The sequence below is a fragment of the Lithobates pipiens genome, unplaced genomic scaffold (assembly GCF_037356315.1).
Source record: "Lithobates pipiens isolate NorthernLeopardFrog02 unplaced genomic scaffold, aLitPip1_a1.2 Scaffold_8, whole genome shotgun sequence".
NCBI lineage: Eukaryota > Metazoa > Chordata > Amphibia > Anura > Ranidae > Lithobates > Lithobates pipiens.
The window spans coordinates 232,771,189-232,789,617 of NW_027507903.1; the positions used below are offsets into that span (position 1 = coordinate 232,771,189).

At 37.9% G+C, this 18,429-nt stretch overlaps 1 protein-coding gene across 25 annotated transcripts in view; it reads right to left on the minus strand.

The window, feature by feature from the left end:
• The window catches only part of NAV3 (neuron navigator 3), an 873,011-nt gene that overhangs the window by 61,259 nt on the left and 793,323 nt on the right, over positions 1-18,429 (minus strand). For 14 of the 25 annotated variants that reach the window (XM_077474065.1, XM_077474059.1, XM_077474072.1 and 11 more), the window contains 5 exons: positions 17,318-17,429; positions 13,491-13,612; positions 11,293-11,313; positions 8,037-8,209; positions 5,731-5,796 (listed from right to left, as the gene is read on the minus strand). In XM_077474065.1, the coding sequence (XP_077330191.1) occupies positions 5,731-5,796; positions 8,037-8,209; positions 11,293-11,313; positions 13,491-13,612; positions 17,318-17,429 (494 nt within the window). The remainder of the gene's footprint in view (positions 1-5,730; positions 5,797-8,036; positions 8,210-11,292; positions 11,314-13,490; positions 13,613-17,317; positions 17,430-18,429) is intronic. The other 11 variants (XM_077474063.1, XM_077474076.1, XM_077474068.1 and 8 more) reach the window with 3 other exon arrangements.

Consider the following 18,429-nt stretch of genomic DNA (forward strand, 5'->3'; position numbering starts at 1 on the left):
TGTATATATATATATATATATATATATATATGTGTGTGTGTGTGTGTGTGTATATTTAGTATATGTACACAAGGATTGCAATATTTGAATAGAAGCTGACCTGTTTTCATTGTCAGTAAATGCATGGTCTGCCTCTTAAAGGGTAGCAAATTCACTATGCATTTTCTGACAATTTGTCAGTCACAAGTTTCACTGCTCAGCGAGGGTCAGCTAGGATCGCTGGCCTCACCAAAATACAAACAGCAGAGAATCCCCAGCATACAATTACTTTGCAACTTACTTTCACTTTAAATATTTAGTCATTTATGATAATTCCTGATATGTCTTGATTACATGAGCGTTATTATATACAATATGATTTTAAACCCATGAGCAGCTTCAGAATTAACAAATTAACTCGGTAAGACTCATTTGATAAAACACACCACTTACTAAATCTGAAGTTTCTGTGAAAGCAAATGTGTCTTTATCAACAAAAAATGTTTTTACAAATGCTGCAAAGAGCAGTTGAGTGCCATTACCTAAATCAACCAATTATCAATCTGTGCAAACGAGTCTGACAGCAGTAGGCTGCCAACAGTAGGTTGCTGAAAGCTACTTGACATTTGATTGGTTGTTATTGGCAACAGGACATCATTGCTTATTACTCATCTTTATTTTTTATTGAATCATTTTGACTGTGGAATATGTACTTCTAATAACACTCCAGTTTTTTCAGAAAACAAAGATTTTCCTTTTTCTTTTCTGTAGATACTGTTGTAGGCCATGATTGAAAAAAAATTTCAGATCCATCTACAACATTGCTAAGTAGAAATGTCCTACAAAGTCCAATTACAATTGTGTAATCTGTTTTAGTATTACAATAAGACAATTGCACCCCAGAATCCCTCTAGCTGCTACATGTATCTCTTTAAAGACAAAGTACATTACACTGTGAATGTAAATACCTAACAAGGGATCTATGTATATGTATTGCAAACGCAAGTCATGCACAAACCTCTGGAGAGGGTGGCAAGGGAGAGGGAGGGAAAGGAGAGGGTGGGTAAGGATTCAAGGAAATCAGGTCTAGAAATGAGTACTGGTTGCTAGAAACATACAATTAATATTTAGCCATTTTAAATTGCTCTGGTTGGCTTCAAAATTAAATGCAATGTCTAACAACAACAAATTGCAAAGTAACCTGAAAATCAGTTGCATATGTTTGTAAATCCCTATTTAAAGGTAAAAAGTGTGAAAAGGAATATGACAATTATCACTGTTGGCTAAAGCCAGCCATACATGGATCAGAATTTGGGTGGTTCAGCAGGAACCAGTCGAATTTCGATCCATGTATGGACAGGGAGGTTGGACCGAAGTCGAACTACCAATTTCTTTCTGTCCAATCGACCCGTCAGATTTTTGCCACTTATGCATGATCAACACATGATCAAACAATCCGGTGGAAAAGTCTCGAATCCGCCGGACAATCCGCCCATGTGTGGGCTCCGGCGGATTTTTTTTACTCAAAAGTCCGGCGGACTTAGAAAGTAGTTTTGCACCAAAGTTTTCCGGCGGACTCACAGTCCAGCGGACAATACGGCCGTGTGTGTGCTAGTCCGCTGTATTTTTGAAATGAACAGACTTTTCCCGCATGGAGAAAAGTCTGTTCATTTTGAGCATGGCTCCAGGTAACCGGCACTAGCGAAGGAAGCGTTGCTGGCCCCATCACCTGGTATGGACTTAAAGGGGAAGCCCTACGCCGAAAAAACGGCATGGGGGTCCCCCCCAGGTCCATTCAGACCCATATCCGAGCACGCTACCCGGCCGGTCAGGAAAGGGGGTGGGGACGAGCGAGCGTCCCCCCTCCTGAACCGTACCAGGCTGCGCGCCCTCAACATGGGGGGGATGCTTTGGGGAGGGGGGGCTGTGTATTCTGACAATGGGGAAATCTCATCGCTGTCAGAATACAATGGCTCAGTGGGAGGATTTCCTCATCCACCTCGAATGTGCTGATGGGGGAATCAGGCCAGTTTTTTGTTCAACCCGCTGGTTGAATGAAAAAACTGACTCATGTATGGCTGCCGTACTTTCAAAGGTGCAAGCTCCAGGGCTGTAATATTGATCCCAGCCTCCCTATCTATTTAAAAAACATTGGCAAGGACTGCAGGATTGTCACCTGTTTTTTTTTAAACCACTATCCAGTTTCCTTAATCACTATGCAGTGTCTGGTTTGAACATTCTACATTGAAAATTAGACTCCCACACTTTCAACCACCACACTTGCTCTGCCCAGAGTTACTGTGAGGCAGCCAAGTGCTCTGTATTTCTGGTGCATTTGCAGTGGCTCTAATGTGATTACGGTTTGATGACTTAACTTAACAAAAAAGCATTAGGCTTAATGCACAAAGTTAGGCTTTTAGGCTTTTATCACAAGGTTAAAGATGAGTTCCACCCAAAAGTGGAACTTCCACGGATCTGCTTTATCCCCCCTCCAGTGCCACATTTGGCACCTTTCAGGGGGGAGGGGGGAACGGGTACCTGTTTTTGACAGGGTACCTTCCCCACTACCAGAAGATGTTGCCACGACGATGTCCCTCTGAAGTTCCTACTCCCTCCTCCTTCCCCCGCTGCCAGACCATTTAGAAAGCACAGTACGCTTCCTGCATGAACAGTAGGGAACCAGCTGTGAAGCCAAAAGGCTTCACTGCCGGCTTTCCCTTACAAAGAATGGCGGTGGCAGCACCTGACAGCCAACCCAAAAATTGGATCAGCTACAAACAGGATTTGTAGCTGATGACTTTTAATTTTTTTCCCCCGGGCAGAACACCACTTTAACATGCCAGAATAAGAATCTTTAATTTAAAAAAGGGAAAGATATTTTGCAGTCCAATGACATTTGAAAATTATGGTTCCTACATACAGTGGAGAATGGACATAGTCACCACTTAAAAGGAAGTTGGATCAATTCAACAAAAAAAAGGAATTTGGACATTTGGAGGCTGAGAGCAATAGAAGGTACTTTTTGAGTTATGCCGCGTAAACGCAACCGGACTTTTCGATGGACTTGGTCCGGCGGACTAGAATCCATCGGACAATTCAATCATGTGTGGGCTCCAGCGGACTTTTTCTTTCCAAAAGTCTGGCGGACCTAGAAATAAAACTTGCTTCAAATCTTTCTGACGGACTCAAGTCCAGTCGAAAAATCCGGTCGTCTTTGTGTTAGTCCGACGGACTAAAACTGACGCTAGAGCAGCTACTGGCTATGAACTTCCTTATTCTACGTCATCACGTTCGAATCCGTCTGACTTTTGGAGTGATCGTGTGTGGCCAAGTCTGTTCGTTTGAAAGTCCGGCGGACCTCAGCTGCAAAGTCCGTCGGATTGTCCGCCAGACCAAGTCTGTTGAAAAGTCTGGTCACGTGTACGCGGCATTAAGCATAGTGCCAATTTAAAAGTGGACATAATGTCAGTGTCAGAAAGTCTACATAATATTTTCAAAATAAAAGTTGTACCAATTGAATCCCATAATCAATACTTAGTACCGTAAGCCTTTTTTATCTCCTTCTTCACCTTCTCTTTTTTTCTATATTTTACTATTTATGTGTACATGCTTTTTCTTGGTTTTTATATGTTTGGTTTGTTTTTGTATTATCACATATAAGATACACAAAACCAAAAAAACTTTATTTAATTTGTAAAAAACCTAACCATGCTTTGTACCATGCTTTGATATATCATATTAGAATCATCATAAATGGAAAAAATAGCAAAATAGTTGCACACTTTCCCAGCAGGAGGGTGAGGAGTAATAAGCTACCTTCGTTTCCAAACAGAAGAAGACATATCTGTTTATATAGTTTTTAATCATGCCCACAACTCATTATGAATAAACCACTTTGGTTTAACCATTTGCTGACCATAGGCTATTGAGGTCCAGATGCCCAAATCAAATTTATCAAAATCAATTTTTTTCACTTTTTTTTTTTTTTATGGTGACAAACAGCAAAACATATTTTAAAAAGGCATTTTGCTAATTTGCACTGACTTTTTTTAATCAAATGCTTTTAAAAGTTTTGATTTTAAAAACTTTTTGGAAAAAACAGTACAACTACAGCCAGCATTTTTTTTTATAAAAGTGCAACCTTCAAAATTCTATCACATTTTCTCCACCGAAATTAGTACTGCTGCTCACATTGGGAAATAACAGACAGTGACATGCAATGTTGGTGGATTATTAGTATGTATTAAGTTATTTGTCACTGTTTTATATAATTTTTTCTGTATCATTATTTCTGACTATTCACATAATATTATTTGCAGCATTGTATGATTTAGGCATAACTACTGAATACTGTGTGGCACTGGTTTTGAGTTTTTTTGTAAACCTCAATAAATTATTATTTGCTGTCATGCTAATTATATCATTGGGAACCACACCAATTGTTTCATATTTTGTTAGACTAAGGACGTTCATCATGCCTAATATGTCATGCCCGCTGAAGCTCATCTCAGGTTTCCTTGAATCATAAGAATGCTTTTGTATTTTTATCCTTATGAGTATAATTTCAAAAATAGAATTTTACTTTAAAATGATATTGACCAATTTATATAGTCAATGAAGTTTGACATTTTTCTTGTATAAATCATTATGTTTTTATTCAGCACCAGAATCTTCCAGAGCACTGTGCAAATGGAGGTATATATAGATATATAGAGATATGTATGGCTTTTGACAACAACACTACAACACACAAAAAATGAGTCCTTGTAAAAAGAGCTAACAATGCAAAAGGAGAGGCGACAGAAATAAAATGCAAGGTGTGTAAGCAGTAAGTGTCTTTTAAATTAATAGTGCAGTGATAGGGGATAACGGGAAATATCACGTGGTGGTAAACAGATGTGAGTTTTTAAGAATTAAATTCAAGTGAATTCAATTATACAGCACAATTACACACAAGTGACATTCACATATAACATTTCTTGTGAATATGTGTCATGTAGAGAATAAGCTTTTTAGCAGGCAGATGACCGATCTGCTTGGCTTTTTTTAGTACACTTTAGCTCTGCTCTATCATTTCAACGGGTTTTAGAGTTGTGGCTGGCAGTCCAAGAAAAAGACCAAGTAGGTCAATTTTTAAAACTTCAAAAACACATGGGTTGTACCTTCACCATTCCTCTGACAGGAAGAAATGCAGACTTAAATTTTCTTGCTGGGGAATATTGGGGCATATAAACTATTATATGCATCAATGCACAACAGATTGTAGAGAATGAGGCTTAAATACACTCATGGTGTTCTCTACTGCCTAAATAAGCAATAAAGAAGAAAACTGCTAGATAATCATTTACCAAATAAGTAAAGAAAAAAACATAAGAATGGCTGTGGCAGTTTAGTAAACATTTTATTACAGTACAAAGAAAATATCAAAGGGTAATAATATTCTTTCTTTTTTTTTAATCTATTGAAAAAAATATAGGTCATAATCTAAGAGACTGATATTCCCTACTAAATTTAAAAATGTGGTAATTTCCAATAGCATATACAATTATGACCAATGAATATATGCTGGCAAAAAAAATGGTTGCCTAACAAATAGTAAAATCTAAAAATAAATTAGTTTGTATATAATTATGTTACTTTTCTGTTTAAGTTTACAGTCATTGTGTCAGAGACTGTTTTTAGTGCATAATTCCATGCAATCTTCCTGTTCTGGCACACCATTTCAATAACATGCATCACACTACAGTTTACCGAGATCTATGCTTGTAGGTCACCCGGCCATTTTGCCGTTTCTTTGGTACCCAGGCTAAAGAGGACCTGAATTCATACAACAGACAGACATATGTATTTACAATGATAAAAAAAAAGTAATGATAACAAAATGTGACTTTAAACACATACACATGCAATGGAATATAATACATATAGGTATGGCAGTAGACAAGTGCAGACGAATGACATGTTTTGAAGCCTACTCCATTCTGCAAGAGGGACCAGTTATTGAATGCAAAGTTTGCATAGCTTGTGAGTATACATGTTCTTTTAATTCTTCACTTTTCTGAAAATGTACCTAGTACACAAAAACAGTGCAATATCTATTTTGTTTTGTGTTAAAATGACTCTTCCATGAGGAAAGTATACGGGCTGTCATTTCTTTCCTCATTTTTTCAAATGGTAGTGGACTGGATGTCCACTACCATTTGAACTGAAGTACTTGTGAATCACATGTAACATGCATGCTTTAAATAAGGGTTAGGATTTTCTTATTCTGGTCTTGTTCCAAGTTAGCGACTCTGGCAGTATTTTAGACAAAAGCATCATCATGACACGCAGGGAAAGGGCATTCTCAAAGCAGAGTTCAGTAAAGGCCACCTCCATGGTTCTTTCATGACAGAGACCATTTAACACACATTTAATGTATAGAACATACAATTTTTAGGGCTTACTTGGTAAGGTAGTGCAAATAGGAAGAAGACAAATCTACCAAAACTAGGGTGGAAGGAGGGTGTGAATAAATTGGACTTTAGTTGTACCTCATAGAGCAAAACACTATTAAAGCTAAAACATTTTTTTTACAAAAATTAAAACAAATACAATCTATGAATATAAAGTATCTTCATCTATTACTGTTTTTTTAAAAGTCACCATAAGTTATAGTATATGGTGTTTATGATCAATGCATTCACTTCTTCAGGATCCAAGGCACACTACAAATATAGGACAGGACACACTAGGAAATAGGTATCCAACATGAATGAACAAAATTTCTTAGTGCTCTAGACACATACACTATATTGTCAAAAGTATTAGGATGCTTGCCTTTACGCGCACATGATCTTTAATGGTGTCTTAGTCCGTAGGGTTCACATTTTGGGTTGGCCCACCCTTTGTAGGTATAACAGCTTTAACTCTTCTGGGAAGGATGTCCACAAGGTTTAGGAGTGTGTCTATGGGAATGTTTGACCATTCTTCCAGAAGCGCATTTGTGAAGTCAGGCATTGATGTTGCATGAGAAGGCCTGATTTCACAAATGCGCTTCTGGAAGAATGGTCAAACATTCCCATAGACACACTCCTAAACCTTGTGGACAGCGGCCAACTCAATATTGAACCCTACGGACTAAGACTGGGATGCCATTAAAGTTCATGTGTATGTAAAGGTGGCCCAATATATTTAACAATATAGTGTATATTAATAAACAAAAATAACAAACAAAACACAATAAACATGTCCCCTAAAAGGGAAATATGAGATAAAGAAATGATGTTTTGCTCCATGAGGTACAACCAAAGTCTCTTCCACTCTATTTTTTGTGGATTACATGCAGGGGGTCTTCTTCCTTTGTTCAATAATAGGATAGTACCCACAGCAGACATTTTATGCATAAAAAGAATGACCCGGTGGATCCATGAACTTAGATCCTTCCACCCATTTTGGCCTGAATGAAGAGTGGGCCGTGAATGCATTAATTAGTAATGCATGACGCCCTCCCATAATTGTAATTTTGTTAGGAGATTTGTTATTTATGTATATTTGTCAATTTGTGTTGAGTGATGAGTCAGCTGCTTTTCTTATTTTCTAAGCGCAATTCTTTTTGGGTTCATATGTATAATAGGAACCCTCCCTTTGATCTCATTTGGCAAAATGGTAGTGCAAATAGCAATTACATGCATTGTGCTAGAAACCCTAAAAAACGTTCACCTTTTTAAAGTCAGATAAATTCATATATAATTTCATATATAATTTCAGATCTATGTACTATTGAACATTGCTATATTATTATTATTGCTTATCTGCTCCCCTATTGTAAAAGCCTCATGATTTTTATATAGACAAACATTCAACATAACATTAATCATTATGAACATTTAAGGTGTTTCCCTTAGGAACCAGATTCAAACTGTCTTTTTTTTGGTTTGGTACAAAATTAAAGCACGCATCAGGCTATGCATAATCATTTGTTTCTTCCAGGTTTTCAATCACAAGTCCTAATGCAATAAAAAATATTTAACATTTGAAAATTATATGACAGTTCTTCTGTCATACAAGGCACTTACTCAGAGTTGGACTGTGACTGTTGCATGACACAGAAACTTAAGTCCTCTGATGTATGCTGCAGTTTTGGGGAGGAAGGGACAGATGAATCTGTAAGTTCCTCAATATCGGAGTGGGAAGATGGAGGTTTGTTGGATTTTTTCTTGCCAAAGGCTTGTTTGAAAGAACTTCTCAACTATAAAAGAGAAGGTGAACAATTAAAACTTTTAAAAGAAGTAAAAACAAAATCATTGCCTTTTGTATTATGATATTTACATGATAAAATGTAAACTCTGTGTCTTTACCTGTATCATGTCCTGTATTTGTATAGCACTAAACAGAGGGTTTAGTAATATTGATATCAGCCCCTGCTCCAGAGGAGCTTACAATCTAATTTTCCTAGCCACCATTAGCAAGTTTGTCCCGCAGCTAATTAACCTAGCAGTAATTTTTCTTTTTTTTTTTACATTTTTTAATAATAGGATTGCCAAATGAAACATTTTAAGCAAACAGGTAACATTAGAGATTATTAAAAAAATTTCACCTGCACTGAAATTTAAACAAGATTAAACACATTCTCAGATAGCTGAAGGGTTGGGAGTATTTCTCATCTACCATGTAGACGGATTCCTATTCTCAATTAAGTGAAAAGGTAAAGGGGTCAGCTGGACCAAGTACTTGAGAGTGAAGTGAAGAGCCCAGTAAGGTATTGTGGGAGAAGTCATAGACAAAGGTGCATGCCTTTGTCAACATAAATAAGTAGTTATATTCAAGTAAGTATTTTTAGTAATAAATTCAAGTGCTAGTCCCCCAAAACATTTAAAAAAAGAGAATCATGAAAACAGTCATCTCTCTAGATCAATAAATAGATTTAAATTATTACATTGTATAATTAAACACAATTATATAGACCCCCTGTTCCACTAAATACCTTGATTATGAGGACTTTAAAACACAGCTAATTGTTGAAGAATAGATAATATTAATCTCACTCATAATTTCCAGTGACACTGTCAGTTGTTTAAATAACTTGCTTCGTCAACAAAGGGTAAGGAGAACCCCTTTACCAGTTAACTTTGAAGGAGAGGTAGTTAAAAGAAAAAGAAAACAAATAAACATAATGGTTCACACAGGTGAATTACTAGTGGAGCATTTTTTTTTTCAAAACAATTGACAATAGGTTACTCAGGCACCAAATATTGTCATGTGTGGGAGCCAGGGACAGCATTTAAACTTGGTTTATGCTTTAGAAGTCAGAATTTTTAAGTATTCTTTGGTGGTACATTGAGCCCCTGTTAACATCAGGTGTTTTGACATGTCAAACCGATGCCAAATCGCAGCCTATTGCCGGCAGCGACACAACTTTGTGGCACCATACCTATTTTCAAAGGTAGTTCCGGCACTACTTTTGCCAACTTTCAAGGGCGGTTTCCATAGACATCCGTGCATTAACCCACACTGTGCATGAAATTTCCCCTGAATGCCCAATGAATGCGAGTTTGAAATCGTTTGAGTTCAGCTGAATGATTTCAAAGCCGCCTCCAATGTGAGCGTAGGCTGAAAGTGAGAAAGCTGACCTGGTGCAGCTGTGCACAGTAGCCAATCAGCTAATAACATCAGCTTGTTGAATAAAGCTTTGACAAAAAAAAATGGAAGCTGATTTTTTATTTATTTATAGCTGCATAAAATTTTACACTCCAGTTTTAGTAAATCAACCCTACCATGTCTGATTCATTTTCTGAATAAGGACAGAAAATGACTACTGATAACTAAAGGAATTTGTTCAACACATTAGGTGACAAGAGGGACTGAGCAAACTGAACCTTTTTATTTATAGCAAGTTCCCATCTCCAGTTCAATGCATGCCCCAAAATATGACAGACAAAAGATTATCAAGTGATATAACTCCACAATGGTCCTCAGCTAATGGTTCTAGGATTCATTTATGCAGTTTTATTTACTTGGTTGATGGATTCCTCATTTTTTTTACTGCTTTTATCCTTTAATCGAAATAAAAATAACATTTTATACTGGCACATTCTATTCATTAGCAACATAAAAGACCTTTAAACATTTTGTGTTTACTATTCTTCCTGTAAGAGATAAAAAATGCAGACAGTAGCTTAACAGAAATAACAGTTTAATAAAGGCAGGGAGATCTAAAACATAAAGCCATGCATAAGAGATTCCTGGCAAATGAAGAATCACAGTGTGAAACTGAAGAAGTGTAAATTACCCAAAGAGATAGTTGTCTTCCCCTAAATCTACCAAAAACAAATTGAAATGCCATATAGGGAGAAATATGACCCAATGATAAAATCTGGAAGTCTTTGTATAAGGAAAACATACATAATGCACAGACCACTGTACTGTGTTACTATTACTATTATTATTTAATTTGTACATTGCTTTAGTATACTAACGTTGTCGCTTTCTAAAACATGGAATGACTTACTATTCTTACAGTACACTAAAATAAAATTTAATTTTGGTTACTTTAGTTCATAGTCTAATTCACAAATAGTTGCCACTGATAGTGACGCACGTTCTCCTAATAAATGTATTCTCTACTCAGTGTAAGCTCAATATGTGTTTCCTTCTGCAGTATGTTAATATACATACTGTATATTATGATACCATATCATTATTCAGACAACCATATTCTAGAGCACACATAAAAGTAGACTGAACCCATCTACCTGCTTACACCTTTGTTTGACCCATGAAATAATTGATTAGATATTACTTGGAATGTGCTTAGGTCTTTGTATATTAGATTACCTCCCCCCTCCCATATTCGCTTCACTCTGCTTACAGAAGACTTCAGTTCCATTAACAGAACAAGGCAAAATGGTTGTAAATATTTTAGGAAGAGCAATCAGTTAGGTGATTTTTTAGCAACATTTAAGAGCAAAATTGTACTTAATCACAGAACTTTTATTGACCGCATTTCAACCCCACAATGGAAATTTTGTTTCTACTGACCCTGGAATATTAGGGAACACACTAGGCTATTTGTTTCAAGGAGGCTTATGATGGAGATTTCTGATGGAACATTTCATGCCAATCTCTGTCCTCTGACCAGTACTTGCTATGTGTGTATAATGCATCTGTGTGCTAAAAGTAAGATTTTAAACTACATGCAATGCACGATTATTATTGCCATTAGAAAAATATACAGGAAAGACAGGTACTGAAGCATTGCCAAAGCTAGGGCAACCATGCCAGGCAGGTTGGTTAAAGAACAGCATGCCAAGGCAGTGAAGATTTTATATTCACCTCACTTTTACTGAAGTTCACCTTGTGATAAGTAGAAATAGAATGGGATAACATGACGTTAGTACCTGATAACAGTGTCTATAAGACCTAGATTTTCATACTTTATACATGCAGCATAACTCTTCTGTGACTAAATAATGCAAAAAGGTGTTCTAGCTACAAGGTAGGTATGTCAGAACAAATCTAAATATATTCCAAAGATGAGAATGTGAAATTAAAACAATAAGCTAATACATCTCAGTTTCACAAGTGCAGCTTGCATATATATTGTGGGTTCTTAGGATAGAAGTCCTTAGAAGCAGTAGTAATCACAGGCAAAACTAGTTCTAATATCTGCCTACAAACCAGAATATACTTGTACCCCTAGATTAAAACATACAGTATGTACAAAGCAGTAGTAATGAAACAAGTTATGAAGATGTACTAGAGCAATTATTTGAATTTCCTTTAACTACTTAACCACTAATACTGGTATGAAAAGCTATACAGCATAGTAGGTAAAGCAGACTTTGTAGTAAAATGCAGTCTACTTATAATATCTGGGCCCCACTAACCCTACAAATTGCCTGCACGCTCCTGGAGAATACAACGCAGACCACATTTGACAACATTTAGGCTCCTCTGCATTACCCAGAGAAATGGCAACAGAATAAGGGAGTGAGGTATATACAGTATATAACCTATTTTTTTCCTTACAGGCAAATTTTATAAATGCTATCTGCAGGCAATCTGTACAGGGTAAAGGGCCCTGACATTTTAAATGGACTTCGTATTGTACTGTGAAGCCTACTTTTAGAATAAAAAGTACTGGGGGAAATTTCTTAAAAAGATGCAACTGTGCATAGTAACCAGCTTTTAGGTTTTATTGGCTAAACTTAAAGTGGAAGTAAACTCCCATCTTTGACATTTACCTATAATAAAGCTTACCTATAGGTAGAGTAAATATCTCCTAAACATGCACCAGTATAAATTTACTGTATATGCTGCCAGTGACATCACTATCTCATGCGCTTAAGGAATTGCCAACCGAGCCATTACTTCAATGCCCTGAGCCTTAAATGGCTGTTCCCACGTGCATGCGCAGGAGTGACATCATCGAGTCTCATCAGGACTGAGACAGTCTGCGAATCCGGAAGCAAGATGGGTAAAGATGGGAATGCCTGCAGGTCTGACATCTTGACACAGTATGTGCTAGCGATGCATAGCAGCACATTAACATATTACCTTGCAGGGTAAAAAGAAAAACGTCCAGCGGTTTACAACCGCGTTCAACTTAACAAGCTAAAGTTAGAAGCTGGTTCCTATGCACAGTTGCACCAGATTTTGTGTGCACCGGTTTTAGTAAATCTCCCCCTACTGTATATCTAGAGGATGCTCTTCTTTTGAGATAAGTATACAGTTTTAAGGTAAAACCTATTCAATATTGAATACCAGAACTTGACAAGTGTAAATGTCGAAAAGTGACAGAGTGTCCCTGTCCAGAGCTACTTTCATCTAGGCTAGCTAGAGGGTACTATCCAACCAAACTGCATATTATTATTATTAGCTTTTTTTGAATATAAACTTGACCCTGGAGTACCAACCTATATGGAATGTTAATATGTAGGAAAGATTATTCCTAATCCCACCTACTCCATATACCAGATTTATGTAAACTAAGTGTACTTTGACACTAAGCATATTTGCAATTTTTACTGTATAGCATTATTTATCCAAGGACTAATTTACTTTTTACACATGATCAACACGCAGTATGCGCAAATAGATGGCAGACAGAAAGACTATCTGCCAAGAAAGGACTATATGGCTTAGCCATCGGGGGTTTTTAGTAGACCGAAAAAAGTGATTTGGTCAGCCATATGATCCTTTCTTGGCAGATTGACTTTCTGTCTGCCATCTCTTTGTGCATGCTGCGTGTTGACCATAGAGCCCCACTTTTTATATTATTGGTGAGTGGCGAGTGATCATGAGGGTTCACTAGTAACCCAATCTATATTAAGTCCCTTGTTTTTTTGTTGGCTAATTTGCCTAAATCAGCAACTTAAACTGTATGTACCAAAAAAAAAAAGGAAAATGTTGTTGAAAGATACTAAAACTATTTTTTTTTTAAATCCAAGATGGCACAAACACCCTAAGAATGAACTATACTATAATATGAACTCCCTAACTGCCCTATATGCTGCAATGTAAATACTTACCCAATTTTTCTTCTTCTTTTTTTTAGAATCAGCGTCATTAACACTACCAATGCTAGAATGACTTGCAGCACTGTTGATGCTGGAAACGCTTTCAGAGGAATGTTGTCTTTTGATCTTTATATCTGCAAAGAAATATATGCAGCATTCAATAAATGTCTTCGTTATATACATAACATCAGCTTGAATCACAGAGGGAAAGTTGTAAAAAGAATTACCGTATATACTCGAGTATAAGCCGAGATTTTCAGCCTCTTTTTTGAGGCTGAAAGTGCCCCCCTCGGCTTATACTCGAGTCATCGCTGTCTGCCCGCTCGATCAGCGTGTCGAGCAGACAGACAGCGGCCATTCTATGATTCAAAAGCTGCGCCTCCGGCTCCGCCTTCGCCTGTGATAGGCGGAACACTGAATTTCCCAGCAGCCTGTGTTCCGCCTATCACGGGCATCTTCTCATCCTCGTACTACGGACGAGGATGATACGACGTCCGTGATAGGCGGAACACAGGCTGCTGGGAAATTCAGTGTTCCGCCTATCACAGGCGAAGGAGGCGCGGCTTTTGAATTTTACAATGGCCGCCGACGAAGAGGGCACGGGACGGAGGCAAGGCAAGGCACGGCACGGGACAGGACGGGACGGGACGGGACGGGACGGGACGAAGGCAAGGCACGACACGGGACGGAGGCTCGGGACAAAGGCTCGGGACACAGGTAGGCTGGACACACACACACACACACACACACACACACACACACACACACACACACACACACACACACACGGATGGAGACACACACACACGGATGGATGGATGGATGGAGACACACACACACACAGGGATGGATGGATACACACACACACAGGGATGGAGACACACACACACAGGGATGGATGGATGGATGGATGGATGGAGACACACACACACAGGGATGGATGGATGGATGGATGGATGGAGACACACACACACAGGGATGGATGGATGGATGGATGGATGGAGACACACACACACAGGGATGGATGGATGGATGGACACACACACACACAGGGATGGATGGACGGACACACAGGGATGGACGGACACACAGGGATGGACGGACACACAGGGATGGACGGACACACACACAGGGATGGACAGGCATGTCTCACCCTCGGCTTATACACGAGTCAATAAGTTTGCCAGTTTTTTTGGGGGTAAATTGGGGGCCTCGGCTTATATTCGGGTCGGCCTATACTCGAGTATATACGGTAAGCTAAAAAGAGAAATTAACATGATTGTGATGTTTTTACCCTTTCCTGATCAAAGGTAACTAGAGCCAGATGTCCAGGTTGACACTGTTTTAAAACATAAATAATATATATATATATATATTTTATATATATATGTACATATATATATATATATATATATATATATATATATATATATATATATATATATATATATATATATATATATTTATTTATATATATATATATATATATATATATATATATATATATATATATATATATATATATATATATAATTGCAGTACTCTCTGCAGATTAAAGGCTTAAGGATTAAAGATTTATGAAAAGGGCCTCCCTGCCTACATGTAATCAATATTATTAGTTTGTGATCATAAGTGGAACTGGAGCTATTGATGACAGCATGGTCTGAAAGATAGCAACCGCACACAATGCCAGATGCAGCCAGTGAAAGGGAGACATAGATTACCATTCCCTCAGTACAGGACATCATGCAGGGTATGTTTATCTACAGATTTCAGCCAGCAGGGGGCTAAGGCCCTGTGGGAATCAAAATGAGATGTTATTTTGGCCCACCCACTGCATTATGATAGGTTAAAAAAGTATTCCCTTTGCCATGCTAAGACCAAAAGGTATTTCATTTTGGCACGTTGGTAATAATGTTAACCTTTTCACACCACCTTGGTTGAGAAAATATTAACAACTAGATACATTTATCTATACGATTTAAAACATGGTTGGTACAACCCAATGATGTTCATTCAAAGCTATAATATACGTTTTAGAAAGATTTAGCCTTTAAATAAAAAGGATCAGACATCTGCTGCTTAGTCCCATGTAATATTTTTAATTTCCTTGCTCATTCTGCTAGGCAGACAGGATGTCAGAAGATTTTCTCTCTGATCTGAGTAAGAATATCCATGTAGATGTAAAGGTAATAAATGAAGGTAGTGTTAGATGTCAGTTCTTTTTATAAAGAGATGTAAATCCAAATGCACTGACATATAGATAGGTAAGTGAACTGTTCACACAAACTGCAAAAACAAAAATGTATAATCAGAGTTCATTCTGTAAAAGGTAAAAAGGACAATGCATTGAGAATTATAGAAAACAACTTATTTGACTTAGGGTTCACCTCCAACAATTTAAAAAAATGACACTGTCATAACCCCTGATACCTAATACATACCCTCATCAAACGTGGTTGCAATACCATATATACTATATACAAAAGTATTGTGGCTCCTGCCTTTACACACACATGAACTTTAATGGCATTCCAGTCTTAGTCCATGGGGTTCAATACTAAGTTGGCCACCCTTTGCAGCTATAACAGCTTAAACTCTTCCGGGAAGGCTATCCAAAAGGTTTAGGAGTGTGTCCATTGGCTATTCTTCCCGAAGCACATTTGTGAGGCCAGGCACTGATGTGGATGAGGATGCCTGTCTCACAGTCTCCGCTCTAATTCATCCCAATGGTGTTCTAATGGGTTGAGCTCAGGACTCTGTGCAGGCCAGTCAAGTTTCTCCAATCCAAACTCGCTCATCAATGTCCTTATGGAACTTGCTTTGTGCACTGGTCTAAATCATTTGGTGGGGAGGGGATTATGGTGTGGAGTTGTTTTTCATGGGTTGGGCTTGACGCCTGAGTTCCAGTGAACTCTTAAGGCATCAGCATACCAAGACATTTTGGACAATTTCATGCTTCCAACTTTGTGGGAACAGTTTGAGGATGGCCCCTTCCTGTTCCAACATGACCAGTGCACTAACAAGGTCCATAAAGACATGGATGAGTGAGTTTGGGGTGGAGGAATTTAACTGGCCTGACCTAAACACGACAGAAAACCTTTGGGATGAATTAGAGCGGAGACTCTCTTCTCGAAGAATGGTCAAACATTCCCATAGACATATTCCTAAACCTTGTGGACAACCTTCCCAGAAGAGTTGAAGCTGTTATAGCTGCAAAGTGTGGGCCAACTCAATATTGAACCCTACGGACAAAGATGTCATTAAAGTTTATGGGCGTGTAAAGGTGTCCCAATACTTTTGGCAATATAGTGTATGTAAAGGTGTAATAACAGTATTTGGTTATTCATTTCGGTATATGGTATGTCATTTCGAAGAGAAGTATACTCTTGCTACTGTATTATCTTGAGTTGTTCCAGTGCAACAGAGATACAAGTCAACGTTCTCACAGCTTTCATACAAATTTGTTAAGTGCTGCTTTCTTGTCAACCAATCAGAAATTAAATAATTCGTCTGTTATCTGTAGTTCTCTGAAAGAAAAAAGTCTGATTGGTAGCAACTGTGTACAGCATAGTAGAAAGTAGCTGGATGCCCCGGGAGGCGCACATCAATTTAAGACATGCTGTATGAAGGTGAGTGACAGTCTCAGCCTGGACCCCTTCCAGGCTACACCCCCACACCCTTGCACCATTCTAGTGTTAGTAGTTAGCGCTACTCCACTATATAAATTAATCATCATTACATAAATACATATTACAATTGCCTGTCCTCTTTGGATTGATATTTGCTACATTAAAAATGTACTTTACTTAGAAATATTGCATGATTAAAGCAGATACCTCTATGATTGTGATCAGAACCATTCAATGCTCCTTGGATTGCAGCCTGCGCTGCAGCATTCTGAGTCTTCAGCATCTCTATTGTTTCTCGAAGCTCAATGAGCTCTGACTCCTAAAACACGAAAATTATTGAAAACATTTTTAATCAGTCTTAGTAGATAAAGCTTCAAAACAAAACAGGTATATATTATCACTAAACAATGGCTTGTATGTGACCTCCTCTTTCCTGACAGTACTGTGACACCTGCCAAAATAAGAGCGCAGCCTTGTAATATTTCTGCAATTATATATAGGCTTGCAGATAAGTGGTCTGAAAGCAGGAAGGACATCCAATCATTCTTGAGTGCATAATTACTGGTATATGTGATAGCAGGATGAGGCTTCAAGTTGGTATGCTGTTTAGTCATTCGATGTAATTATTTGCAGTAGCCAGTAGATAGAACTGTATGTAACAATATGAATATTCAATGCAATATGCTAAGAAACCAAGTTTATGTTGCATGGTAGTTGTTTTGCCATATTATTGGTATATATACAGTATCTCACAAAAGTGAGTACACCCCTCACATTATTGTAAATATTTTGACAACACTGAATAAATTACACTTTGCTATAATGTAAAGTAGTGAGTGTATAGCTTGTATAACAGTGTAAATTTGTTGTCCCCTCAAAATAACTCAACACAGCCATCAATGTCTAAACCGCTGGCAACAAAAGTGAGATCACCCCTAAGTGAAAATGTCCCAATTGGACCAAATTAGCCATTTTCCCTCCCCGGTGTTATGTGACTCGTTCGTGTTACAAGGTCTCAGGTGTGAATGGGGAGCAGGTGTGTTAAATTTGGTGTTATTGCTCTCACTCTCTCAAACTGGTCACTGGAAGTTCAACATGGCCCCTCATAGTAAAGAACTCTCTGAGGAACTGAAAAAAAGAATTGTTGCTCTACATAAAGATGGCCTAGGCTATAAGAAGATTGCCAAGACCCTGAAACTGAGCTGCAGCATGGTAGCCAAGACCATACAGCGGCTTAATAGGTCAGGTTCCAGGTTAAGTGCACGTCATATCCAAAGGTTGTCTTTGGGAAATAGACATATGAGTGCTGCCAGCATTTC